Here is a 25,867-nt window from a genome sequence, read left to right as displayed (position 1 = left end):
CTATAACAATCCTACAAGATCTTTCTCCCCGTTCCTGCAGCCTGACTCATCAAGAACTTCTTCAGCGGTCCCATCGCATCCACAGCCCTCAAACCCAACGTCCTCCCCCAGACCACCGGTCCACTCTCCACACTATACAACTTGTGCAATTTATCCACCACCCCCAGTAACACATGATTCTGCATATACCTCTCGGAATTATACGATTCCAGACTCATGCGTACCCCGATATCCATCCCATGATCCACCGCATACCCGATCCCCTTGACCAAACTCTCGACATCTCCTTGTCCTTGATTGAGTCCCTGGCCCGCTAACGGATGAATAGTATGTGCCGCATCTCCGACCAATGCGATGCGTTCCCCAATATATGTATCCGCGTGGCGCATTTTGAGAGGAAAGGAAGCGATGCTGTTTTCCTGGACACCGGTGACGGGAGCAGGGACAGTGCCGGAAACAGGTGTGTGTTGGAGACGCCATGAAACTTCTTCAGCTTGGCCCGACGACTGAGTGTGCATGTATTTCAAATCCACCGTGCTTAATCTGAACGCTGCATTCACCATAGCGATGAAATCTTTCGCGCTCAATCCTTTCAGAACAGCTGCGTTTTCCGGAGTGGTGCTCCAAACTAACGTTGCGTGGTTTCCTGGGAGAGGCAACATGGCGACTGGTCCTGTAGGTAGGAATCTTTGATATGCAATCTTACCCACGTCATGCTGAGCTTCCAATTCCAAAGTCGCTACTACACCCACACGACCATAATCCCATCCTCGACTGTCTATGCCTGCGAATTTCCTCACGGGAGAGTTTTGTCCATCTGCGCCGACTAGTAATCTCGCCGCGAGACTTTTCTCCTGTCCTTCAACCTTCACAATTGGCCAGCCAGAGAAATCCCCCTCTTCTGTCTCCTGTCCCAACTCAATATCCGCAACTTTCCCCTCCAAGATATCTACCCCTCCTAACCCCTCTATCCTCCTCAATAACCCCCTCACCAAATTCGCATTCTCATTCATATACGCCACCACCTTTCCCTCTCCCTCCACGACCTCCTCCCCCCTCCCCCCTCCCTCAACATCAAACCCAATTCTCCCCCCACTAACCCCATCCCAAACCTGCATTCCCCCATACCCCTGTACCCTTCTCCCCTCCACCTCCTCCCACACCCCTATATCCTTGAGAAACCTCACACTCTTCGGCGTCAAACTACTACACCGATTCGAATACTCCCCATCCCTCGGTTTCCAATTGAGCGATTTAGATAAAGATTGCGGTTCGATGAGCGCGAGCCGCAGATTACGAGTGAGGGGGTTTGCGCCTGTAATTTCCCATTAATCCTCAACATCCCCGAAATCACATACTCACTCAGCCCCAGAAAATAAAACAGAAGAAACCAAACCTACGCAAAGCAGCAACCAGACTCAATCCCGCCGGTCCCCCTCCCACACACACAACATCATAAACATCCGGACGTGAATTCGGAATCGAAGTCGAAGTCGCACCCGGAGGAGAAGCCGTCGTGGCAAAACTTCTTATGCGCCTCGTGCACGCTTTGCACACGTAAGGATTGAGTCTTCTGAGCGAGAAATTCGAAGGCTTCATCCTGAATGCTCAGTATCGAGTTTTTAAGCAAAGGGAAGAAAAATCAGAATAATGTGAAATCAGAAGCTACCAGCTACCCTTGTACTCCTCCCTCTAGTATGTTATGTATTTCAGAGCTTAATCGAGAGTCACGTGTAGATATCAATTGATTGTGTCGGACAGTACAGTTCAATTTCTCTTCTTGTCTCGATCCAACAAGCTTAGAATAGAAATATATCATGTTATTCTCTCCTTTTGTTTTCTTGCGTCACTTTAACTACCTCGAATTAATTTCTCTAAATAAAAGCAACATTGTTATCAATAAGACAAATCAACAAGCTCGAAATCTCTCTCGAGTCAAACCTACATTCAAAAACGCTAAAGAATACACACTTCAGCGATGTCGCTCACCATGTAGCCCCCCCCCCCAACGAATTGTGAGTTATATCCAAAAAATTTCAATCGAGGGAGGCTGAAAGTTGAAACTCTTGTTATGCGAGGTGGTGGACACAGGAGCATTGAGTTGCAGGTTGTTTAGAGCTCTGTCTAGGTAACCCCTAATTGAAGTACTAATATTAGCGAAAGCAATTCACTCAAGTCACATTGCCTATCAACGATGCCAGAGTGTCAGAGTAAAATTTATAAAGATTTATTTTGCTTGTCCCGCTCTACGTTATCGCCGGGTATGTAAAACTATGTACAATTGCAGATGGCAGTGAGCCCAAATGTTTTTAACTGCGTGCGCTTTCGCTATTACGTGCCATGGCGGAAAGGCGTTGGCGTGGAACCCAGTGAATGCTGGATAAGCAGCAGCAGTTCAAACTGCGAGAGGAAACAAACCCTCTATGGTTGATTCTGGAAGATCCTATTCTTCTCATTCCCTAGGGTTTCCCACTTCCCCTAAGCCAGCCTATAGGTATGCAAGAAATTTCAACCATGCAATGCCACGATGTATAAATGCAATAATGAATAACTGTTCTATTGAAACACAAGCAATAAGAAGGTTCGAAATTCGAAATCGTCATGAAGAAACTGTATTAGAAGTTTGTACAACGTCCAGAGTTTAGAACTCCCAGTCGTCCTCATCCTTAATAGAATCAATGGCCCAGGCGAACTTCTCACGGAGAGTCTTGGAGAAGAACTTCTCGATCGGTACATCAAACTTCTGGGAGAAGACGACGGTGAGACGTGGGTCGATATAATTCTGAAATTTCGTTAGCCATACATTCCATACCAATTTATCAATTTGAACTCACAATTTTACTGGTACCGAGCGCAACCTCCTTGTTACCCTCTCGGTCTTCCCGCTTGAGAAGCATGTTGGCGATTCTTTCGTCTATCTTTGTAATATTGGCCTCGAACTTCTCGACGCTAGGTCCTTTGCCTTCAGCTTCGACCTTCTTCGACTTGTTCTCTTTCTTGAACTTCTTCTCTAGATCTGTAGCAGCTTGGAGACGTTCGTTGAGTTCTTTGGCCTTCATTTCTTTTTGACCCTCGGATACTAGCTTCTCGTTCTCCTTTGCAAACTTCTTTTCGATCTTGATACGCTCTTGAGCAACGAGGAAGGCTTGGTGCTCTTGAATCCAAGATTCGTCAAGCTCTTCATCCAAAGCGAACCAATCAGCACCCTTCTTCTTCTTTTGTTTTGGATCGATGTCGAGAATCATTTGCTTTAGGCGCCATTTCTGATATTTGAGACCCTTTACTGCATCGTCCATTTTCTCGATTGCAGCTTCATGACTAGCACCGACTGTCCGTTTGTGATTACAAAGAATGGCGACCTTACGATTGCAATCGTTATATAGCTTGATCTTCTCTTGCATAGAAATGTCACTGTTCTTGAGTTTCTTGAGGAGGTCCGACATGGTCCAAGAGGCGTTGTAAGTACGGAAGACCTTGGCACTCAGACCTGGCATATAGTTCGTCAAGTGCTTGTTCAATTGTGTAGTCTGCAGTGGTCAGTAGTAGTCCAAATGAAGCATGATATTGTACTTACATTGAGACGATCAAAAATATCATCGCCATTCTTCTTTGGGGCCTTCTTGAAAATCTTCAAATTTTTGAAGACTTGAGGGTCAACTGTTACCTCATCGTAAAAACGAATACTATCCTTTCCCAAGAAATCAAAAATGACGGTATTTGGGGGCTTCAAAGTGACGTGCTCATATTTCAAGGAACAACATCCAACAGTTTCGGCTTCATTCTCCGCATCCTTTTCATTACCAGCACGCAAGGCAAATTTATCAATGAGATAAACTGCAGTGGCTCGTTGTCGATCGGCCATGAGTTCAGCCTTGAGATCCTGGGTATAATCTTTTCGGATTCGATCAATATGCTCCTTCAATTCACGAGCCTTTTCAAACTTTTTAAAATCGCTCTGGCCCTTGATACTGCTCTTTGCTGCAAGCATAACATACTTGTAAGCACCGTTAATATTTTCCTGCCACATGGCAAGCCAGGTAGCCTTGTTGTCATGTTGGATAGCTTTCCACTTATGACCCTCAGGAGGAGAAGGAACAGTAGCGTCTTTGCCGATGTTGATAGTAATTTGCTCGGGAGTAACTCGGAGCTTGACTTTACCAGTCTTTGGATGCTCACCGCGACCACGGAATAGTCCAGGAGGTTCGACACGGAAATTTCCCACATCTTCCTTGCGTCCGTCCCAGATACAAGTCTTATATGGTGCTTCGGCCTCATCTTTAAGCGCTTTCTCGGCCTTCTTCTCGGCTGCAGATCGAGCCTTTCTTTCGGTACTCTTGCCATCATAATACTCGAAAATTGGTTTGAAATCGAGTTTACTAAAGTCCTTGATAGCAACTTTGTTTCCGTCCTTATCCTTGGCACCTCCAGTTTTCTTAACAGAATCGGTGAAATCCTTGAAAAAGTTCTTCTGGAAAGTTGGATTTTCAACGTTGTGGGTCGAATTCAACATAGCACCAAAGAAGCCTGCAATTTCTTCCGATTCTAGAGACAAAGTAAGTGGGATCCCATCATACCTCAATTTGACGTTCTTTGGGAGTGGCTCGTATTCTGGAGGGAAGACAACTCCATTGTGTTGCAATGTCTCCCATTTGATACTATCATCCTCCTTCTTGGGTGCATCCCACCAGCGATAAACCTCATCTGCCTCTTCGCTTTCCTCCTTCTTGGCCTTGTTCTTCTTTGTATCTGGTTCCGCCTTTACTTTGCCGTTTACTTTCTTCGGGGCAGCCTTCTTTGCAAGAGGCGCATCGGAATCAGATTCCTCTTTCTTTACGCCATTGGCCTTTTTCGTGGCCGCACCATTGGACTTCCGCCTTTTGGGTGCAACATCGTCGTCGCTATCGGATTCTTCCTTCTTGATGGCCTTTTTGGGTGCTGCCTTCTTTGCTCGCAAGGCTTTTGCTTCCTTCTCGGCGTGCTTTTCGATGGAAGCTTTCTCTTTAGAAAGTTTGACGGTAAGTGGCTCATCATCTGAAGATGACTCTCCAATGGCAGCGGCGGAAACTTTGGGAGGTAGTTTAGAATTGCGCCTGCCAGCCAAAGGCATATCATCATCTGAATCGGAATCCGCGACTTTCTTCTTGTTGGATGTTCTTTGTCGTTTCGCCTAATACATCAATCAGTATACCACCATTGCCAGAATTGTACATCATGAGGGATATCATATGCTTGAGTGTTTCAACTAAAAGTCGACATACCAATGGCACCTCTTCACTTTCACTGCCGCTACCATCCACCTTGTAGTTTACAGCTTTTCCGTTACCAATGCTTGATCGTGATTTCCGCTTTGAAGCGCCATTCGTAGCAGGCCCATCCACATCCATAGGATCGTCCATAACGGGTCCGTTGCGAATGGAGATTCCAACGGGGGCAGCCTTCGCATTTGCACTGGCCTTGTCCATGGCTCTATCGACACTTTTCGGTATATGGCCTTGCGAAACTGTGAACATGATTAGTATTTGCCCTGAAGTCGAGATGAAATTCAACAATGTTGCAAAGCTGAAGGGTTGAGAGGTTGAACAGGAAATGGCAGTTTAGGCTGTAGCGGAAGGAAAGAAAAGGTGTTTGTGTGCTTACCATTGCCATTGGTTCCGTTTGTTCTTGCCAAAGGCATATCATCATCGGAAGAAGACATTTTGAAAGGAAAAGAGTGTGGTCGAAAAGGATGTGAAGTTGAGGAAATTGCGATTCGAGAGTAAGAGCTGAATATCGTCAATAAGCTGCGCTTTTAAGCGTATTGGCGATCCAAAACCGCGATTGAAAGTGTATCGAATTTAAGATTCAGCCAAAGAAAAGTACCTCTGAGCGCGTAGTGATGTCCGATCGGCTATGTGTATTGTTTTGACGAATGGAAAATCTATTATCCTAAAGATAGGTTGAAGAATGAGGCGCTTTGCGATCATGAAAGTAAGTGAAATATAAAGTACCTGGTTCGAAAAGAAGGCGCTCGGAATTTTTGAGATTCTTTTGGAAGGACTTGGGGAAGGAAGGTGCATACAAAATGGAGAAATCACGTGTTTTCCGATGTTTCTTTCGATGGCACTCGAGGCACTCCGGCTGTTTTTATTTAGTGTTGTTATACTAGGCAGGTATGATACAAGGTAGGTAGGAGGGTAGCAAAAGGAAAGAGCCGATTATCGAGGTAAATTCACTTTGCAGGAGAGTTTGGAGCGCTTATTGGTCGCCACTGTCCCAACTTTTCCAACAGAGAGAAGCAAGGGTCAGAAAGGTACATGAGCTTTTTGCATACGAGGTGGGAGTCACGTGGCACTGCAGTTCGTCGCAACAAGACCGTACAGTAATGAAATAGAAAACACAATGAAATATAAAACTCATTACTAATAATACGGTACAGTACAGTACAGTTAATATAAAACTTAGCTATCCATTGGCAGGAGTGTACTTGGACCTCAATTAACAAATACTTTTATATACAATCCAAACTCTATGTATTCGAGTAGATGGTACCCAGGCGAGCCAGGCACCTGAATATCGGTCGATTGATCCATCGCGCCATTAAAACAATGGCTGGCTCGAGGCTGGCTGGTCATAACCCGATCAGCCGGTCCGCATGGGCCATTGTTGTCTCCAGTCAAGGTTTCCCAAAGCTTCATTCACTGGGAACTATTTACTTCTTCTTGACGATATATTATATATTGTACTGGGCGGGTATTATTTAAAGGCTTGCTGCAGAGAACTGGTTCCCAATTTTGACACCTGTTTCAAGAGGCTTCAATAATCATAAACTAGATACCTATCATTCAAAGGAACTTGTACGATATCCAGAGTTTGAACATGTGAACGATTCTATTAAGCACTCTTCTAAAAAGTTGCAAGAAGGTTTGACGCGGCATCAACATCTGGTATTTCCACTCCATCTTAACATGCTCATATTGGTATCCTCACAGTATTGTGCTCCAAGTCACAAAGTAACAGCACGCCAGAATCGTCTCACCACGTCTTAATGATTGAAGAGTCGATGCAGGTCCAATATCAACAGGGTGAGGATCTATAGGGCTACATCAAGTCTCTAGCTGATAGTACCTCAAACAACATAGATCAGTCTTGGTATCGTGAAGTCTTCGTTTTTGAAGCAATGTCAGTATTTCCTCCACAATAACTTGGACCCGAGTACCGGCCATGCTAATAAGTCCTTTCCTTCGCCCTACAACTGATCGATCATTCAAACATAGTATCGCAAGATGCATCGGCGATGCAGCTCTTTCGGTTGTTCAGTACTGGATGAATAACTCGAATTATTCCACTCTGAAAGTCGACCAAAAACACCAATCGGATCACTTGCATGATGAGGCTGGCTATTGGAGGTTGAACACCACTCCGGGTATCCGAACACTCTTTGTGGTCCACTCTATGGCTTCGTATATGCTCTATTGAATAGTTGAGGATTGTCGAAGGGAAAACACCTGGAGAAGGACAAAAATAATGAGCTGTATTTCTGTCATTCCTGTCGTAGTATTACACCATGCGCGTCCTTACCACCACAAATTACCATTGACAGCCAGCTCTGTGCAATAATCCGAGGATGACAGGACAAAAGAATCAATGCCAGAGTTGTGATCTTGATCCCGCACTCATTTCTCGTGAAGACAGCATTTGTGGTGTCAACATCAGCATTTGTGGACTTGCAACAGGACCAGCTAGACTTCTGCCGCCTTCTTATGCTCTGATTCAATCGTTCTCTAAATTTTCCAAATCACCTATGCAATATTCAATTTGCAATGGCTTCATGTTGTCGATATATAAAATTGAACAAAATAAATTCCGACTTTGCCCGAGCAAAATAACACAATCACACTGCCCACTTACAGACACGTGACTGACTAGCGCATTCTGAAGCTTTTCCCGTTGAACGACGAAATCCAGCCGAAATACCGATTTCGAATTGCAACAGTCAATTGATTCCTAACTTAATCGTGGTCAATTAAGCCTCGATATTGAATTAGTTGGTACCGTTCTTTTAGTTTTCAAGATGCTTTCGAGAACTGCCAGACCCGCTCTGCGAGCAGCCGTCGCGGCTTCCGCCAGGTAAGACTTCTTCCTGATGAAGTGATAGAGATGGGACTACTATAGCGGGGTCTGGGATATGAGGAAAATAGTGCAGGATATGGAGGCTGATGATATTGGGCCTCTAGACCAGTTGCCCCTCAAGCTGCCGGATATGCGACCCTCCGTGAAATCGAGGACAGATTAAAGTCCATTCGCAATATCGAGAAAATTACAAACACCATGAAGATCGTTGCATCCACCAAGCTCACCCGAGCACAAAAGGCTATGCGAGAGTCCCGATCCTACGGAGAGAGCTCCAACAGCGTTTTCGAGCACGCCGAGACCAAGGCCTTGGAGAGTGACAAGAAGAGATTGATTGTTGTCGCCAGTTCAGACAAGGGTCTTTGCGGTGGTATCCATTCCGGTTTGTCCAAGCAAGTCCGCAGAATGTTGGCCGCAGACTCAAATGCCGATATTGTTGTTTTGGGTGAGAAGTGCAAGGCTCAACTCAGTCGTTCCAGCGGAAAGAACATTGTCATGAGTTTTGCGGGTGTTGGAAAGGATGTCCCTACATTCGCAGATGCTCAAGCTATTGCGGATCAAATCGTTCTCTTGCCAACCGACTACTCCTCCGTTCAAATCGTTTACAACAAGTTCATTAACGCTACAAGTTACGAGGCCACCCCAATCGAGGCTTTCTCCGAAGAGGCTATTGCCAACTCCCGTAAGTTTTACTTATATTTGGACTAATATGTGGGATAGTGCTGACATATTCAAATAGCCAACTTCTCTGCTTTCGAGATCGAAGATGAGACCCTTGGTAACCTCCGTGAATATGCTCTCGCCAACTCCCTCTTCTGGGCTCTTGCTGAGGGACATGCCTGTGAACAATCTGCCCGTCGTAACGCTATGGACGTAAGTTTCTCCAACTCCACATAGTCATAAAAATTGCTAAACAATATCAGAATGCTTCCAAGAACGCCGGTGACATGATCACCAAGTACCAAATTCTCTTCAACAGAACCCGTCAAGCCGTCATTACTGGTGAATTGGTTGAAATTATTACTGGTGCTGCTGCTTCAGAAGAATAGAGGGTTTGTGAATATGTAGACTAGTCGAACGACTCGAGACTCTTTTGGGAGCCGAGTTAAATGAGATTCCCTTTTGTGCCAATGCATTAATACCAATGCATTAAAAGTTGGAAATTGGATTCTTGATGTCTCGTGCGTTTGAATGTTGTGCTTGGGGATGTAACTATGGGATGTTGATGTTATAACTGTGTTGCTGTTCTTTTCAGCCTGCTTCCATGCTATCCTCGGCTGTCTTCCTAGAAGTTACCCTAAGAAGTCTAATGAACTCGATCGTCCTTCGAGTGGAGGAGCTCGGCTATTCGTGCGTTATTTGCATGCAATCTCGCCTCGCCTCTCCTTTCGCCAGAAAACAATGTATAGAGACTATCTCGCCCCCTTGTGGGTACCATAGATTAATTACTGTTGGTTCCTACATCTTCTCGCACTAGGAACTTTACAAACTCTGGTTCTCCTTGGGCTTCTTCAAGAGAAGAAACATAAAGCTCATGGGTAGACGTAGAGACTCGGCTGTAAATTGGCTGAAATTTAAGAGGTGTATGACGATGACAATATGTGTGTAAAATCGTTGTGTAGATGATAGTGATAGGAGAAGAACATTGGCAAATATAGATATAGTATCGCCATCACTGTCACTACGAATAATGATCCCTATATATATATTTTCTGCTCTTCTCCGCATCGTTATTCCAGCTGTCGACTTTCATCTTCCCAGGCATGCCATCTCCACGGAAGAACCTATGGGGGTTCAATATAGCCACACGGATCTTCAGATCAAGTTTAGCTGCTCATGGCTGATAGCTCCGTGTGATACTTGTAATTGTTGGGCAATACATACTGCAGCGGAGTTGTGTGTGTTTGTTTTACAGTTTACATGAATATAAAATGAGTGAGTGTTGGACGATTTGTGGATCAATAACTTCTCTGCCATATTGGAATGGGGACAAGGGATTTGGTAATAGCTCCAAAAATGTCACTGTGGCTTTCAGAATTGGTAGATCTTATTATCAGATTTATTGCAATGCTGTGAGGCAACGAATACATCGAACTCCCCCTCACCACGACGCGGGAAAGACGTAACTTAGATGCTGCTATTATGCAGTTCTTTGCATCGCCGTTTAGTTGTTGATCCTAGCGATTGAAGTCGCAGCGTAACTGGATCTTGGAAATATGATGTCACAGACTGGGGTATTATGGCCACTGATCTAACATAATACTTTCTTGATTATCTATCTGATTCATTGACATGTTGTTCTTTAAGTTTGAATCAAAAAGCTTGATATGGGCACTAGGCAAGTATGGCTGACGTTTTTTAAGCGTGCACTTGTTCCAAAGAAGATACTTCCTGGATTGAATCAGGTCGATCGTCATTAATGGGCCTTCCCCTAACATCATCATCATTATCATCATCACCCCCCTTCTGGTCTCAAGACACTCTCTGATCACAACTTGGTGAGAAAGCACAAATTGATACCAGGGTAGGCTCTGAACTGTTGAGCATTTTCGAAACCAGGCTAAGGCAAAATTTATGAGGCTTCTTTCTGGACAAGAAGCATCCTTCATACATGTATAGATCAAGATCCTAGGTGTAACGTGATATGTTTCTATATCAGTGGGCTGCAATGTTGGAATACTGGCATGAGCCTCGCAGTAGTTTGTGATAGTGACGACGATGGTGGATCTACGACAAAAAGACAACGTGAAATTGACAGTGGAAATGTGATGATAGCAACGAGCCACCGCATATCGCTTTTCCGTCACTCTGTAGTACTCACTTGACGGTATTTCCCACACTCGAAAAGACAAAGTAGATTTTGAGTGGTTGATGTACTCGAATTCGCCAGCCTGATCGGCAGCTATCATCTACTTTGCTTTCCACAAATAGAGACTCAAAGCCGAAGATTTGCTTTATTTTATAGTTAATTTAATCTGTTTTCACTTCCAGATAGACTGTTGGTACTGTGCCTCATGAAAAAACCTGCATGTCTTTTTCAAACTAGAAACCTGTTTCTCTCTCAGAGCTGGACAAATCCAACAACTTCTACTGCACTATATGAATAATTAACCCCCATAGCTTTCAAACCCACAAATGTTATGTAGTCTATTACGATGACATGAAATATGGGGCTCGAAACCTTGGAGCTGATTGAAAGGTAGAACGATTTGTCTTGAAGACATGGAAGATTGCCATAGGCTTTTCGAGGTTAGATCTTGCTTTGGATGGTGCTGTGTAGATCGATGTTAATAAGATACAGTGATGCTCTATGAGAAGTAATAACTGTGACTGAGAGAATTGAATGACAATCAATAGAAACCCTTGGCACCGACCTTTTTTTCTCATCTTATAATTCACAATCATCTGTTACCTATTATTCTAACCTCATATTGCAAGTGCAAAGAAGTAGAGAACATAACCTTTAGGGCAATAGGAGATTCGGGGAATGAAAGATCAGAATTAGCAGCCATATCATGTTTCTCGCACGGTCTATTCAGCAAAAACACGTTGTCGAGAATAGAGTTCATTCTTATTTATAAGCGCCTCTTCTTTATTTTTTCTGTATCCTACCGCGATTCACTTTCTTCCTTCCCGCCACAGACGCAGACAAGCTATACACGAGCCTATAAAATACCACTCCTGTAGTTTAGCCACCTCTCAAGCACGCATGCAAAGATGAGTTAAGAAAAAGACTAGGCCTGGTATCTGGTCTGGCTTTAAGCGCCCGGTGGTCAGTGGGTTGTATAGTAGACAATACAATTGTGGCATTCTGCGTGGGATTATCATCGAGAGAGGTGGCCGAGATACAAGAAGTGAAGATTTGTATATGTGTAACTTTGGTAGCGAGTAAAACGACTTGGATGTTGGTAGTGAAAATTATATCGATGCTCAGGTATTAACACTAGTATGTTAAAAATTCTATGAACACGAGAATAAGAATGAACCACAACAAAGTCCTTCCTTCGTCGTCTTAAGTTTACCATCATTTCCCCTGGAATACGGAAATGCGAAATCACAACCAAGAGCATTTCAGCCCTGGAACTGACAAGGTTGAATTGTATCCATATGAGACTATCGATGCAGTCGTCGATTACATAAATACAGAGAAAAGAAGAGGAGAGGAGGAGAGGAGGGTTTTATAACTGGAGATTTCTTTTGGCATTATGTGCTCAGTGTAGGAAGGATGTCGTTTTAGTCTTGTTGTTTACTCCTCGATAATGTTTTATGGAAAACAAATCTCTTATGAGGGAGTATATACGAGGGCGTGTCTTTGATGATTGCTGGGCCTGTGTACAACCTAAAACCATGTGGTATCGAGAATATGTTTTTAGCTTTTAAATCTTTTAAATTTAATTAAAATTTAATTATTTTATATAAATTATTAAATTATATTTTATAAAGATTAACAAAGTAAAGGGGTATATCTGTAAATATTCAAAACTAATCAAAAAGAGGTGTTTGATAGAGTTAGATAGGTAATTGTATGTATAATTAGAATTATTATTATTTAAGAGGAAGTAGTATATTAGGATTACAAATATTCGGAAAGAATTATAAAATATATATAATAATATATGTAAGATTGAGATAAATTAAATAATATATATAGCAAAGCTAGATATTTTTTATTGATTAATATATTGAATATTGAAAATATATGTATTTAAGGATAGCGATTTCTTTTAGGATTATATAAATAATAATTATTAGTTTTTATAGTTAAAGTAATTCGAAATAATAGAATGCTATTTGTAGATCAATATATTTCGAATTAAAATAAAATATATAAGAAAAAGATTTATATTTCAACTTTTTGAAGGATTATATATACAAATTGTTTTTTTATATTATATTTATAAAAAAGCTATAATTGAATATAGAATATTGGAAAAAAAGGATTATAGGAGTTATAGATTTACAAAAAATATTAAGGAAAATCTTTGAAAAAAATATATTTATTGATATAGCTATAATATAAAGCTTTGAGGAAGATATTTATTGAATATAATGTATTCCAAAAGAATATAAATATAAAAATATCAAACAGATCTTTATTTTGAATCAACAATATAGATATAGATAATTCTTTAGAGAAATATATTTAAAGGAATATTCTGAATTATATATTAAATATTCAATTAAATCTCTAAAGGAGAAAAAAAAGGTTATTAAGGATTTAAAATATTTAAATGAAAGATATAATTGATTTTATAATTTAGCTTTTAAAAATTCTAAACAATATAAAGAGAGAGTTTATAATTTAAAGAGTTCTAAAAAGCCTAATCCTATTTCTAATAAAAAGATTTATAAATAAAATGTTATATATAAGAGAGGGAATCGAAATAAAGGGAGAATAGATTAATATCACTTTTTTAAAGGTTTTTTTAGAATCTTTACTTGAATTATAATTACAAAAACTTAAAAAGAATAATCAATCTAATATTTACTTAATATTAAATAATACATCAACATATAAGACTTTCTATATTAAAAAATTCCTAAAAAAAAAAAAAAGATTAGATATACAAATTAATTATTCCAATCTCTCGATATAAATATTATAAAACATATATAGAAATATATAAGATAGAAAATTAGAAAAAGAAAAATTTTAAGTACTTATTCATCAACTATAAAAGAAATATATATAGCTTGAAAAAAGAAATAATTTAAAATCCCTCAAAAGATTATTGATAATGCTATTACTCATATTATAAAAATATATAATCTTATTATAAAAAACAATAAAAATAACAACTTTTACAATTAATTAATAATCTAAAAATAATATTATTATTTATATTATAAAATTTTAATAATAAATATACTTTAATAAATAATATATTACTATATGAATTTATATAAAAAGTTGTTATTAAATAAAGATGGTGTATAGGTCCGGTAATTATCAAAGATATGCTCTCGTAGAGGGAAGTCTGGGTCTTCTTTCAGTTCATGGGCTTGATAACTGACGCCGAGAAAGCTTTCATATGTCTTCAAACCCACACCGTGATACGACCGTAGATCCCACCTTTCCATTGGGAAATTGTTTCACGTGGGTGAGTGGGATGTAGTTTAGTTTAAAAATCTTTCATTGTAGAAATTTTGTTGCACTGACAGTGAAAGCGGACGAGGTGAAATTGGCAACGATATAATAATGGATAGGAAGCTGCTAGCGAGACTGACAAAGCGACGAAAAGTGAAAAGCGCTATTCCAGTAATCACTTATGAGCATTCTCACAGATGCTGAGCACAAGTTCCGTGCTATGGAACCCTATCGATTCAGTCTCAAGACAAGGTCAACCTACATACAGGATAGGAAGGAAAGCCAATGTATATCTTTTATAGCTGGAGATATATTCGGTCAGCACAGTATACATTCTGCTCCCTCCCGTTATCTTATCCTCACCACTCAAACTAGTAATTGCTCGTATGTTTTTGCACATGGTATATCCAAACTTTGAAAGGCCTTATAAAAACCGTCTAGCCCCCTTCCGTCCAATCCTCACGCTTTTAACACTCCGTCAGAATTTGTAGACAAGCGCCTACTTCATATATCAAGAATGGTAAATAGGTAAAATCCTCAATGCATTAGATTGGACTATACCAAAACGAACTCTGAAATCCCCGTTTGTTTTGAAGTAAAAATCTCTAATTTGACAAAAATAGAAAAACAACCTATTTGATAACAAGCATAGATTATGATGATAGTAGAAAGGTATCTCGATAAGAGTCTAGAGCCGTTGCAGCCCCAATACTCCTCTAAATGAAGAGGAAGCAAAACTTATACGACCCCAATAGCAACGCAAACGAGTACACACTTGACAATGATCAAAACTTTATACGGGTAGGAGATATGGCGGTTAGGAGAGTCATACTGAACTTAAAGTAGTGACAATAATGAAAACGCATGTTTGTCAACAATCGATAAAAATTGTACGTCCCTTTGGCAAGCGAGTCGTGAGTTTGATTGTTCAGAACATCTCGGAGAACAGGTCATTTTCCCACACCACTTTTTCCATTTTGACGAGCTAAGAAAGCGTTGCATAGCAAGTAATAGAGGTAGAAGAGGACAGACAGAATTGATTCTTTTATACTGGCTCCAGAACATAACATTCCTTAATCCAAGTAGAAGGCGTTCTCATTATGAACTACCAGCTGGAAGAAATCACAGAAACCATATGTACCATGCGTTTCCATTCCAGAAGATCCCTCGATCTTATTCCTATAAGTACAATGATGTAGATTCCAAACCACATCACGCCAATTTTCACTCCGCCGTCATCCCCACCCCTTCACCATCTTCCTTCTCACTCTCCCTAAGCCTCTCCTTTTCCCTCTGCTCCTCCTGCTCCTCCTTCCAATTCTTTTCATCTCCTATTCTCCTCAGAATTCTAATCCTCCCTTCCATCCTGGGACCTATCCACCACCCACCAGTTACTAATCTCCCTGCATCCCTGAGCAAATTATATGTCCCAAATTTGTTCATTTCTTCAAACATCAATTTCGTCTTGAGATCAAGAAACCCGTTCCCTTCTCTGCCTCCTTTAACATTTTGCGTCCCATCTTGCTCTATACTCTTAACATCCTCAGCACTAGGGGCTTCTCCTTCTTTCCTAACAGTGATATTATTCGCCCTATAAACCCCTTCTAGCCTCTCCGAGAAACTACTTCCATCCCCTGGCCTTAGAATCTCAATACCTGCATACGCAAACACCGTATCCAGAACGTCCCATTTGCCGATCGCCAAACCAGGTTCTTCCATCAACGCATAATCAAACTTCATCCAGAAAGCTGCTTCTCCCAATTCCGGAGAATCTTCTGTTTTATCGTAGTTCAGTGTGATGTTTTGATTTTGTGGAAAACGTAGAGGAAGAGATGGGTATTGTTGGAAACGGGTAATTCCTGTCATGCAAGACAGAACATCCATGTGGATTGAAATATTTCGCTCTTGCGTGCGTTGTGTACGAGGAGATCTTGAGAGATCCTTGAGGATATGGGTATGAAGCTGGGAAAGGGCGTCTCCGCCTGGATAATTGAGGGAAGATATCATGAGGATAGCCGAGGAAGCCACAAAACTCAATGCAACGGATCCAAGCAAAGCCAAAGACCCAAAGGTATAAAGCCAGCTTTTCGAACGACGAGTCCAGATATATGAAGCCGAGAGAGAAGCTGCAGCAGTAAGAGGTGGAACAACATAGATGATGAACCTGGACTCTTTATGAGGTTGTAGACTATAGATTGCAACGAATAAAAGCGAAGGAACAATTAAATCTTTCGAGGTGTGCTTCGTGGCTGGAAGAGTCAAAGCCAGAGGATGTAATAGCAATATAATCAAAGGATTCATCAGCAAACGCGGCAACAACGAGGTAAAATAATGTACAAAGGGAGAAGTACCCCACTCAGAAGACTTCCCCTGAATAGCGTTGAAATAAAATCCGGCTAATTCTGGCCACAATGGCTTTTGCCAAAAGTATGAATCGATGGGTACTGATACAGCAAGAGCTAAAATAGCACTCTGTATGCCAGCCGGAATGATTGTCTTTAACGATATCCTCGATAACACAAGTAGATACGCCAATTGCGTGAAGAGTAACAGAGCAATTTCAGACCTGAATACTACACCCGCAAAGACGAAGAGCAATATTCCAACTCTGGGTCTACTTCCTCCTGTCGCTGGAAGAAACTCCGTGAATGCCAAAGTTGCTATGTATAAATCAGTATTTTAAAAGATCCATCGTCAAGACCCGAAAGATGCAGAACTCACTAAGACCAAAAGCAAACATATTCGGCAAAGTCCTCGACGCATAATAAAGCACATGGAACTGTGTAACTTGCAGTGCCATATACCATCTCCCAACATCCACTCCGAAAGCCCCGGTCAACCCATTTCGATATCTAATCAAACATGCCGCATTGAATAACCCCAACACACCTCTAACAATAACCTGTGCATACTTTCCTTGCGTAAGCAGTATGACGGGTTTAGAGATTGCAGCCAGAGAAAGTGCTCCGAAGAAGGTCCTCGGTACAGCCCCAGAAAAGGTGGTATGGTCGTAGGTATCTAGAGTAGAAGAAATATTTGAGATAGGAAGGCCATAGTTTAGAATATCGTGAGTGGCTTGGATGTTGAAAGATTCTTCGACTTTGGTGTAGGGAGCTACGAGGAGGTGGACGAGGATTAGGGTAGGGAGGGAGAGGGTTAGAAGGATATCTAATGGAAGTTGGTTAGTAAATTAGATTTAGAACAGAAAGAGAAGCACGATGAGCGTACCTATTCCCTTCATTTCAAATATCTTTCAAAGAATATGTGCAAGTGAAGAACGAGGCTGTAACTTAAGTGCTACGAGAGCTCCAAAAGAGGAGCAAGCTTCACCCACTCAACTTTCTTCTACAAGATATATCTTTTGAGAACTTGTCCAGCGAAAGTCAATATTTACAAATTCAGGAAACCCATAATAGTAAGATACCTCAACTCTTAATGAATCATGTCAATTCGAAAATCACCAGAAAGAAACAAGATATCAACAAATAATCCCCCAACATCACAAAAACTACAATTCAAGAGCCACGCAGCCTCAGCCTCGCCTGGCCTGTGCACGATTCCGAGCTTGTGTGGACAACTTCACCTCTTCATTTGCACAGCCTTGTCTGCATCTAACCACCTCCTCGACTTATAACAGCTCAAACAACACAATCGCACCTCAGCACAAATCACAAAATCCCTCACAATGTTTTTCATATTCGGAAATCTGATCTATAGTATGTGTTCCGATTGCCCCCCATCAATCCCCGACGCGCGCGCATATACATATATACAGAGCCGTACTCTTTGTCTAGACACATGCGCATGCGATGCGTAATATACTTCGAAGCATTGCGTATTATACACAATCACATACTGATGTATTTTCCTCCTCTTTAGTCATTGTTCTTCTCACCAATGCCGTCGCAATCTTATCCGAAGATCGTTTCCTCGCACGCAGTTAGTTTTCCCCTTCCCTCCACCTTATTCCCAAATCCAATCCCATCATTCTGAAACTTCCATCTCATCTACCCTAAGACCCTCGGCCACTGTTCCCTCCACTAACTAAATAAATAGTCGGATGGTCCAACTCCGTTGCCGAACCAGCCTTTGGCGGAAACAGCGCAGACACGAGTATCAAATCAAAACTTGTGAATTTGATGACGAGTGTTAGGACGCTCATGAGGAGTATGTTTTATTTTTCTTTCCCTCTCAATCTCGTTGTTGTGACACTGCGCTCTTGTGAATTCGGGGAGGGCCAGAGTGTGGCAGGATTTGGAGGGGGCGCAGAGGGAAGGGCAGGAAGTTGCGTGGAGAGTACGCGGAGGAGAGAGATCGATACAAGGGGGGTAGGACTTGAAGGGCCAAGACAACGAAGAAAAGAGAAGAGAGACACACAAATCACCAAGTAAACAAAACTAACATACCCACACAGTCCCCCTAATAGGCATCAATTCCGTAATCATCATCTACGAATTAGCCCTAGGATGATTCAATTCGAGTTCGAATTCACAAATCCAGAATTCTATTCTAGACAAGCCGCCACAACCCAATGCGCGTGCTAAAGACATGGATATGAAGGACGGACATCAAGGGAAACACAGTGCAATAAAAAGTAAATGATTGCGCATCGAGGATGGAGTACTGGACATCAAGTGTAATAATAAAAGGTACTTCTTGAGAATCTCAGACGAAAAAGTGATCCCTTTACCGACCAAGATAGGGGCAGTCAAAGAAAAAAGAGAGAAAGGATTCAAAAGCGCGTATACCACAGAACAGCACTGAACAGAATATGATTGGCGTTTTATGTAATTATGAATTTAGTCAGGCTAGAGGAGAAACGGGGGAGTTCGAGGATCAGAAGGAAAGGGATATTTTAAGAGATATCACAGTTTCATCAAGCACCCTCTATAATTTCCATTTCATGATATTCAATATCTCATTTTAAATCCTCGACCACCTGCTATTGACAAACCGTACATGGACTAGCCACATATCCAACCCACGCCTCTCCAAAAACTTTATAGTATATGTATAACAGATAGGTATGGTATATGAGGTATATGAGGATCAAAAGAATATACAAGTATCATAGGCAACAAATCCACACATTCTTTTTCCCACCCATTCCATTTCCTATTTCACCCAAAACCCCCTTTCCCATGCTCGCCATCCTATCCATAGCATGCGTGCACAAATACGTGCAGACACGCAAGCAAGCATATAAAAGTGTAAATAAGACAAAGTTCAATATCAACCATGCGTCCATGCGAATATGTTCCCGCACTTAATATCCATACCAATTCCCAATCGCAATTCTCACATGGGACTCAAATATTTCTTTCTCGACATTTCTCAATCGACATCAAGAAAAGCAACCTAGCCCCGACCCCGACCCCTTGCGCCTCTCCCTCATCTCCTTGATCTCTCTCTTCTCATCATCCCCTGCAAAAATGTCAGATAGATACATCCTAATTATCCACAGTCGGACTCCACATATTACTCTTCTTCCGTCCCAATCCAAACGAAAATCGTGCATTTTTAACCTTCTCATGTCTCTCCGGTGTTTGCGGGCCCGCCGTTCCTTCAACCGCCGTATTGTTGCTCGATTCGGGTATACTGTTACTTTCTTCACTCTTTTCCCCATTCTTCTCCTTTTCCTTCTCTCCATTCTTACTTAAAAACCCAAAACTCTTTCTACTCATACTCTTACTTCCCTTATGACTTCTATTCAGATTTAAACTACCAAATCCCTTAACATCACTCTTCTCGCTGCCATTCCCATTATTTTCCTTTTGGATGCCAGCTTCCGATTGTCGTCTTTTTATTTCCTGAATTTCCGTTTGTTTGCTGAGAGCAATAGCCTTTTTCGTTTCCGCTTCTTGTGCTACTTTATTGGCTTTCTCGGCTTCTTTGGTTGCCTTTTCAGCTTCCTTTCTCTCTTTAGCAGCAGCCTTTTCAGCGGCTTTTTCAGCAGCCTTTCGAGACTTTTCCGCTTTCTCAGCTTCTTTCTCAGCCTTCTTTTCTCGCCCCTTTTCTTCTTTAGATTTTGACTTGAAGGTATCGAGAGGTGAAGAAGGAACTCGAGTTGGAACCGGATTGCCCGAAATAGGGGAAGTTACCAGAGGCGCCGTTAATGCATGGTCGAGGGATCCAAACCCATTAGTGTCGCCATCGATTGGCGTGCTAGGTGTTGCTAAAACCTGTTTCGAGTTGGAAGATAGAGAAGTGCCGTTTTGTTGAACCTGCCCCGATGAGATATCTGCCACTTCAGAAGCGGTAGCAATTAGATCGAGACCTTCAGCTTCTTGATCTCTTCGCATTGCCTCCACTGTAGTTTCTCGGTAAAATAACACATAGGCGCAGGCTTGTCCTGGTTTATCCCCAAAGAATTGTCGCACAAAACTTTTATCTACCGGTTCTACCATCTCGTCGTCAAAAAGTAACCAACCTCTATCCTCAGTCTTGATTACCGCGACATAATGTCCGTGAAAGGCGTTTGTGCCAATATGTACAACCACGGCGTAAAGTTCATACAGTCGATCAGGATCCTCCGCATCATCAGTTGTGTTGAACATGCGTAAATGATATGGATAGTTGACAGTGTAGAATAACTTTTGTAATCGGGTCAAATCATCAGTCCACTTGAATCTCTTCAGGTGAAGCACTAAAACTTTTGGTAAAGTTTTGATCTTCATACGTTTTTCCGCTTCCTGTAAACCACCGCAGGTATCGCAATGGAATTTATTCTTCTCGCATAGCATTTCCTCCGCCGAAAACTTTTGCAAACAAGATGTAACAGAAGAATTCTTCTCCAAATCAATTGAAAGGTCCAGGAATGTCTCATCGCGCTGTGATGTAGTTTCGCATGTCAAGCACTTCGTTTCCGAGACCATCTTTCCCTCAAATATATCATGAACCCATTTCGTTCCTGGAGATTGCGCTCCACTTGCCAAGCCCATGGAATCCGCAACTGATCGTACAGCAGCTGTCATTGAATCATTAAGTCCTCCCTTTTCTTGAAGTAGCGATTCCTTCAGGCGTCGAGCATTGTCTTCGACGTTATTGATAACTGCGTTAAGCATCAATCCATAAAATTCGTGAGCATCTTGGTGCATCGATGTCCGAAACATCTCATTATCTCTTCTGAAAACTTCCAAGAATCTTTGGGGGCTTACAACACCTGTCCGAGAAGGATGTGATATCATAGCCGTAAATATATCCTTCAAGGCTGTAAAAGTCGTTTCCTCCATGCCATATGAACTCGCATGTTCCGTGGTAATTTCTAATATCGGGCCTGCCATCATCGCATGCTTCTTCTTGTATTCAGGCGAATCTGGCTTGTCTTCTGGTCGAGTACCCGGTGCGCCAGGTCCGGGCTGGCCAGAGTTCACAACTTGTCTTCTTTTGAGGGCTTCGGCAGCCGACATGCCTTTTGGTTTGGCCGTCGACAATGGCACTCCATTTGGTGGCGGAGCTCTCGTTGGAACGATTAATTTTGGTAAATGTCCATTGGGGGTATCAGAAGGGGAATGCGGTGGGTATTTAACAACATTTTCTCTAAACGGGACTGAATAGTATAGCGCCTGTAAAATCGAATTGGCATAACTGAGATGCGTTAGTATGATTGGGATAGGATCAATTTCAAAAAACGAACCATGTATTTCCGAACTGATTTTAAGAAGTTAGTATGAAGCAATTGGGAATAGATTTGAGGAAGAGCATACATTTTCTAAACCAAAGAATTTATCACTTCCGTCCGGCCGTATGGGACCTGCATTCTGTAACATCTTCACCAGTGGAGTAATTTCGGGCTCCGGCTCTACATCTTGACCCTTTCGACCTGTATTTCCATTTCTGTCCGTCTATACAAAAAGCCAATTGTCAGTAAATGATACCATTCAGAAACTCCTCGACCCTGACTGCGCCGGAACTTCTCCGTAATGATCTCAGACCCGCATCATTCCGCCACACCGTCAGGACGAAAGGAAAGAATTGACTAACAGCAGGCGAAAGCATTCGAATTATAGACGTCATGTTTCTGGTATTCCGACCTCGTCGGTGATTCTCGAGCTTGTCCTTTACCGTTCACGGTTCGCGCGGCGCGACAGAGAAACCCACAAGTATGAAGTGGTTATTTTGAGTTGTACTCATGCGCAAATGGTTTATTCGAATTCGAATAATTTGTGGCAGAATTGATCTTCATCTGCAGAAAGCAAAGCAAGCTTAAAAAGGAGGGTGATGAGATGGTTCGCTGATTCTAGTGAGTATTTGCACCAATGCTGCACATCAGAGGCGTAAAACGTGGGGTGGAAGCCTTGTCTCTTCAGGAGGTCAGATTTGTGGTAATTGATTGGAATAATTTACCAATAATGGATATTATATGTGAATGTGATCAAAAGATCCCAAGATCAAAGGATAGAAAAGAGTATATGTGAATTGAGATGTGTGTATTGTAGATCTTCTGAACCTGAACCTGAATCTGAATCCGAAGAAAGATTGACAAATAAATCTAGTGGAGACAATGTAATACCTAAGTTGAATGGGGTAAAGAGAAAGGCGTACCTGTCGGATGGACGTATGGATGGATGTATGGACGGAGTATGAAGAAGTTCCTAGGTCTGGTTTGATCGAGCCTTGGTCATGGCTTGGACTTGGATGCTTCGATGCTTGAAGGATGGGGAGGGAGGGAGGGCGCGCGCGCGAGAGAGAGAGAGACCATTGAATGACCTAAGCTTCTTTGGCTTCTACTCTACTCATCCGAGTCATCTTCCAAGTGAATTATAGATTATAAATTGATTCTGCTAATAATTAATATTGTAGGAAGAAATGAAAGGAGAGGCTAATAAGAGAGGAGATATATTGGGAATTATCAGATTGATCATCTACCATAGGTAGTAGGTAATTGTTCACAATCCAGTAGAATATCTAACTACGGAGTACCAAGGTAATCTTACAATGTCAATACATCAGCTAAAACTACTTACTCACTAGCATCGTAAAACCCCAAACTCTAACTCAAAGGTGGTAACGCTTACTGGTCGTTATAATAAGGGCTATTCTGATAGAATCTCTTCTTTAATACTGGCTTGATACGTGGGTGAAGACTACTAGGAAGATGCTATTTACATCGTGGTTGAGTAGACGCTTCTACCGAGTATTTGGTATACATACATAGGTATCGATCGTTTAGCAATTTAGATTGTGATTACAATGAATCCGATATCTTTCTTGATACATTCTAACCCGTCACACTCCTCTCAATTGACCGTTTCTTTTCCATGCTATTGTACCTGCACATTTAAATTAAAAGGGGAGGATGCTGAGGTGTCAATTTACCTTCCTCTAAGCTGTACCACAAGCCAAGCTTCCTTTGACGAGGAAGGAGTGAGAACGAAGGTCGAAGGAAGCTGCAACTTTGCAACACTCCCCGATGCAAGTCAAAAGCCACAGTCTACAATGAGCATCCGTCTACGGGTTCGTCCCACCAGAGAATATTATGAATATGCATCTCATCCCTTCAACACCCAATCAATTATATTCCTTCTGCATCTCTTGCTTCTGCAGGATCCAAACCGATACGATACGCCTTCGCATGCTCGCATAAAGGTACCTAGCACCTACAGTATTTACACTGACCTACTTGGCTTCCTTCTCAAAGCTTCTTTTCTCGTTTTCCCCCAATGGCCCAGATATCTATCTTCCGCAAGCAAGCCATCCAGCAAATTCCAAATCCCCATCTTTCCTCGTTTAAAACTCATCAATTCTCTCTCAACGGAGTACACTCCGCACCACATCTACACTGTATACTCCGTCCATAACTTGCCTCCAAACCAGACCTCGTGAAGAGTCAAGGATCAGGGTCATGCACCCGCTCACATCCCCTCCCACCACGTTATTTCGAGGTTCTGGTGGTTCCATTTGGGATCAGACTGTGGGGTCAATGACTAGCCATTCGAGCCAGTGAAAGACTTGGAGGGAAAATCTGGAGTCCAAAATTTCTCATTGGCTGCATCTTGAGCGTAGACTTGCACCAAGAAAGTTTTATGTATGAGAAGATGTGTGTGCACTCGGGAAAAAACCAATGTTACTCAATGGTTTGGAAGCCGGGGTTTCATTTAGATGGGGGTTATTTTTATACATTTGGGTATGTTGAAGTTTCGAATAATGGTGAGAATCAGCGATACAACTGAGAAGGTATTCACAATTCTCCAAGACACACTTGCGTACTTATTCAATGAAACATTGAATTATTCCTAGCAAGCAAGTATCCGCAATGACGAAGCCTCCCATGCAAGAACGGAGCTCGACAAAAACAACATCCAATCGCCTTTACCCCATCTAATTCTCCACGGCCCGGATATTTACAGTGGCATATGATCAAGAATTAGGATTGGGATAGAAACGACGATAATCCAACTGTTGGAGGACTTTCTCGAGCTGATTTTGATGCAGTACAATTTGATTTCTTACTTGTCGCATTCTTTGACTACCTACTTTTGATATTGCACATTCAAAGTATGGAATAGACGATCATCTTTCTCTGCTCGGCAAAAGGTTCCTTCAATAGAAATTCGGGAAACTCGCTAGAAGATTTCTAGAAAAGTGTTATGCAGCGACTATCAGCTATCAAACGGTTCCCTACCGCTGCATATCAAATCGACCGTCACATTCATCATACATATCTATCTAACTCCATACATCCAAGATCAGCAACGTCAAGTCAAATTTCGAAAACCTTTCATCATTCATTCCGACATTGTTCTTCTTCCGTCTTGAAAATAATCCGACTATCAACAAGTTCTAAAGTCGGACGCTACCCGCTTCCCCATTAACAACCCCCTAGTTCCTCGGGTATTCTACTCGTACTCCTTCATGTAAAACATTCCATCTTCTCACCGATTTTGTTCAACAAATCACACGAGTACATACAGAGTATGACTCGAAGTACTTATCCACAATTCTCCTCGCACCACTCACTACATTGCACAACCAAATACTCTTCAAGAAACCACAATTGCTTGGCACAAAACACCATCATACAACACCCACTCACACCCCAAGAAACAAGCATGAAAAACACCCAACAAAGCAGCTCGATTCAATCATTATTCACTCACTCACCCTCGCTCACTCACTCACTCACACATACATCAGTATCCTCGGTACCAAAAAACCCACCCCCTTCCCCCCTTCCACTCACTCATCCACCCATCCACTCACTCATCCACCCATCCATTTACCCATCCAAACCCTCCAAACCAACCACCGCAATACCACACCCATCGGCTCTCCTTCCTATTCCCACCTAGCCCCCACCACCACACATGCACCCACCTCAAAATTCACACTTCCACCCATCCAATCCAATATCCAATATCCATTTATCCCGCCAAAACAACAAGCAGTCATTCATTCGTAAACAAATAGTCTGCGATTGACAGTCCCGATACTTTGGTTCCTAGGTTGTTATACGAAGTACAACACACGCACATGTATAAAGTTTATGTAGGTAGGTAGTTAGTAGGCAGGTAGATGTGTGAGTACTGTAGTTCTGAAGAAATGCTATCTTGCTCCATAGCCGATAGATAGTGGATGGATGATGGTTATCTGTTTCTGAGAAGGGAAGGAAGGAATGTTGTGCACTAGATATCTAGATATCTAGGAATCTAGGTAGATAGGTATGAGGTA

At 41.9% G+C, this 25,867-nt stretch overlaps 6 protein-coding genes across 6 annotated transcripts; 2 read left to right on the top strand and 4 right to left on the bottom strand.

The window, feature by feature from the left end:
• Window positions 1–11: 11 nt before the first annotated feature.
• Window positions 12–1,676, bottom strand: EAE98_004623 (uncharacterized protein; the record flags this gene model as incomplete). The annotated part of the gene is made up of 2 exons (XM_038952243.1): window positions 1,401–1,676; window positions 12–1,315 (listed from the first exon to the last, which is right to left on the bottom strand). The coding sequence occupies exons 1-2, from the start codon at window positions 1,597–1,599 to the stop codon at window positions 12–14; spliced, it is 1,503 nt and encodes a 500-aa protein (XP_038811779.1). The 5' UTR covers window positions 1,600–1,676.
• Window positions 1,677–2,641: 965 nt separating this feature from the next.
• On the bottom strand, window positions 2,642–5,695 carry EAE98_004622 (uncharacterized protein; the record flags this gene model as incomplete). Its single annotated transcript, XM_038952242.1, has 5 exons — window positions 2,642–2,782; window positions 2,835–3,527; window positions 3,575–5,167; window positions 5,259–5,500; window positions 5,638–5,695. The coding sequence occupies 5 exons, from the start codon at window positions 5,693–5,695 to the stop codon at window positions 2,642–2,644; spliced, it is 2,727 nt and encodes a 908-aa protein (XP_038811778.1).
• Window positions 5,696–8,050: 2,355 nt separating this feature from the next.
• EAE98_004621 (uncharacterized protein) lies at window positions 8,051–9,158 on the top strand (the record flags this gene model as incomplete). The annotated part of the gene is made up of 4 exons (XM_038952241.1): window positions 8,051–8,106; window positions 8,214–8,791; window positions 8,849–8,982; window positions 9,033–9,158. 4 exons carry the CDS (start codon window positions 8,051–8,053, stop codon window positions 9,156–9,158), a joined length of 894 nt encoding a protein of 297 aa, XP_038811777.1.
• Window positions 9,159–15,224: 6,066 nt separating this feature from the next.
• EAE98_004620 (uncharacterized protein) lies at window positions 15,225–17,622 on the bottom strand. The gene is made up of 3 exons (XM_038952240.1): window positions 17,426–17,622; window positions 16,919–17,365; window positions 15,225–16,857 (listed from the first exon to the last, which is right to left on the bottom strand). Exons 1-3 carry the CDS (start codon window positions 17,436–17,438, stop codon window positions 15,422–15,424), a joined length of 1,896 nt encoding a protein of 631 aa, XP_038811776.1. The 5' UTR covers window positions 17,439–17,622; the 3' UTR covers window positions 15,225–15,421.
• A 196-nt stretch (window positions 17,623–17,818) lies between these two features.
• Window positions 17,819–19,082, top strand: EAE98_004619 (uncharacterized protein). The gene is made up of 4 exons (XM_038952239.1): window positions 17,819–17,913; window positions 18,077–18,136; window positions 18,254–18,364; window positions 18,612–19,082. The coding sequence occupies exons 1-4, from the start codon at window positions 17,883–17,885 to the stop codon at window positions 18,665–18,667; spliced, it is 258 nt and encodes an 85-aa protein (XP_038811775.1). The 5' UTR covers window positions 17,819–17,882; the 3' UTR covers window positions 18,668–19,082.
• A 500-nt stretch (window positions 19,083–19,582) lies between these two features.
• On the bottom strand, window positions 19,583–23,120 carry EAE98_004618 (uncharacterized protein). Its single transcript, XM_038952238.1, has 5 exons — window positions 22,544–23,120; window positions 22,181–22,430; window positions 21,904–22,041; window positions 21,834–21,847; window positions 19,583–21,784 (listed from the first exon to the last, which is right to left on the bottom strand). Exons 2-5 carry the CDS (start codon window positions 22,211–22,213, stop codon window positions 19,648–19,650), a joined length of 2,322 nt encoding a protein of 773 aa, XP_038811774.1. The 5' UTR covers window positions 22,214–22,430; window positions 22,544–23,120; the 3' UTR covers window positions 19,583–19,647.
• Window positions 23,121–25,867: the final 2,747 nt, after the last annotated feature.

Source organism: Botrytis deweyae, assembly GCF_014898535.1.
Source record: "Botrytis deweyae strain B1 chromosome Unknown BDEW_008, whole genome shotgun sequence".
Taxonomy (NCBI): Eukaryota; Fungi; Ascomycota; class Leotiomycetes; order Helotiales; family Sclerotiniaceae; genus Botrytis; species Botrytis deweyae.
The sequence above is the reverse complement of the archived record's forward strand: the minus strand, read 5'-3'. Positions and strand labels throughout refer to the sequence as shown.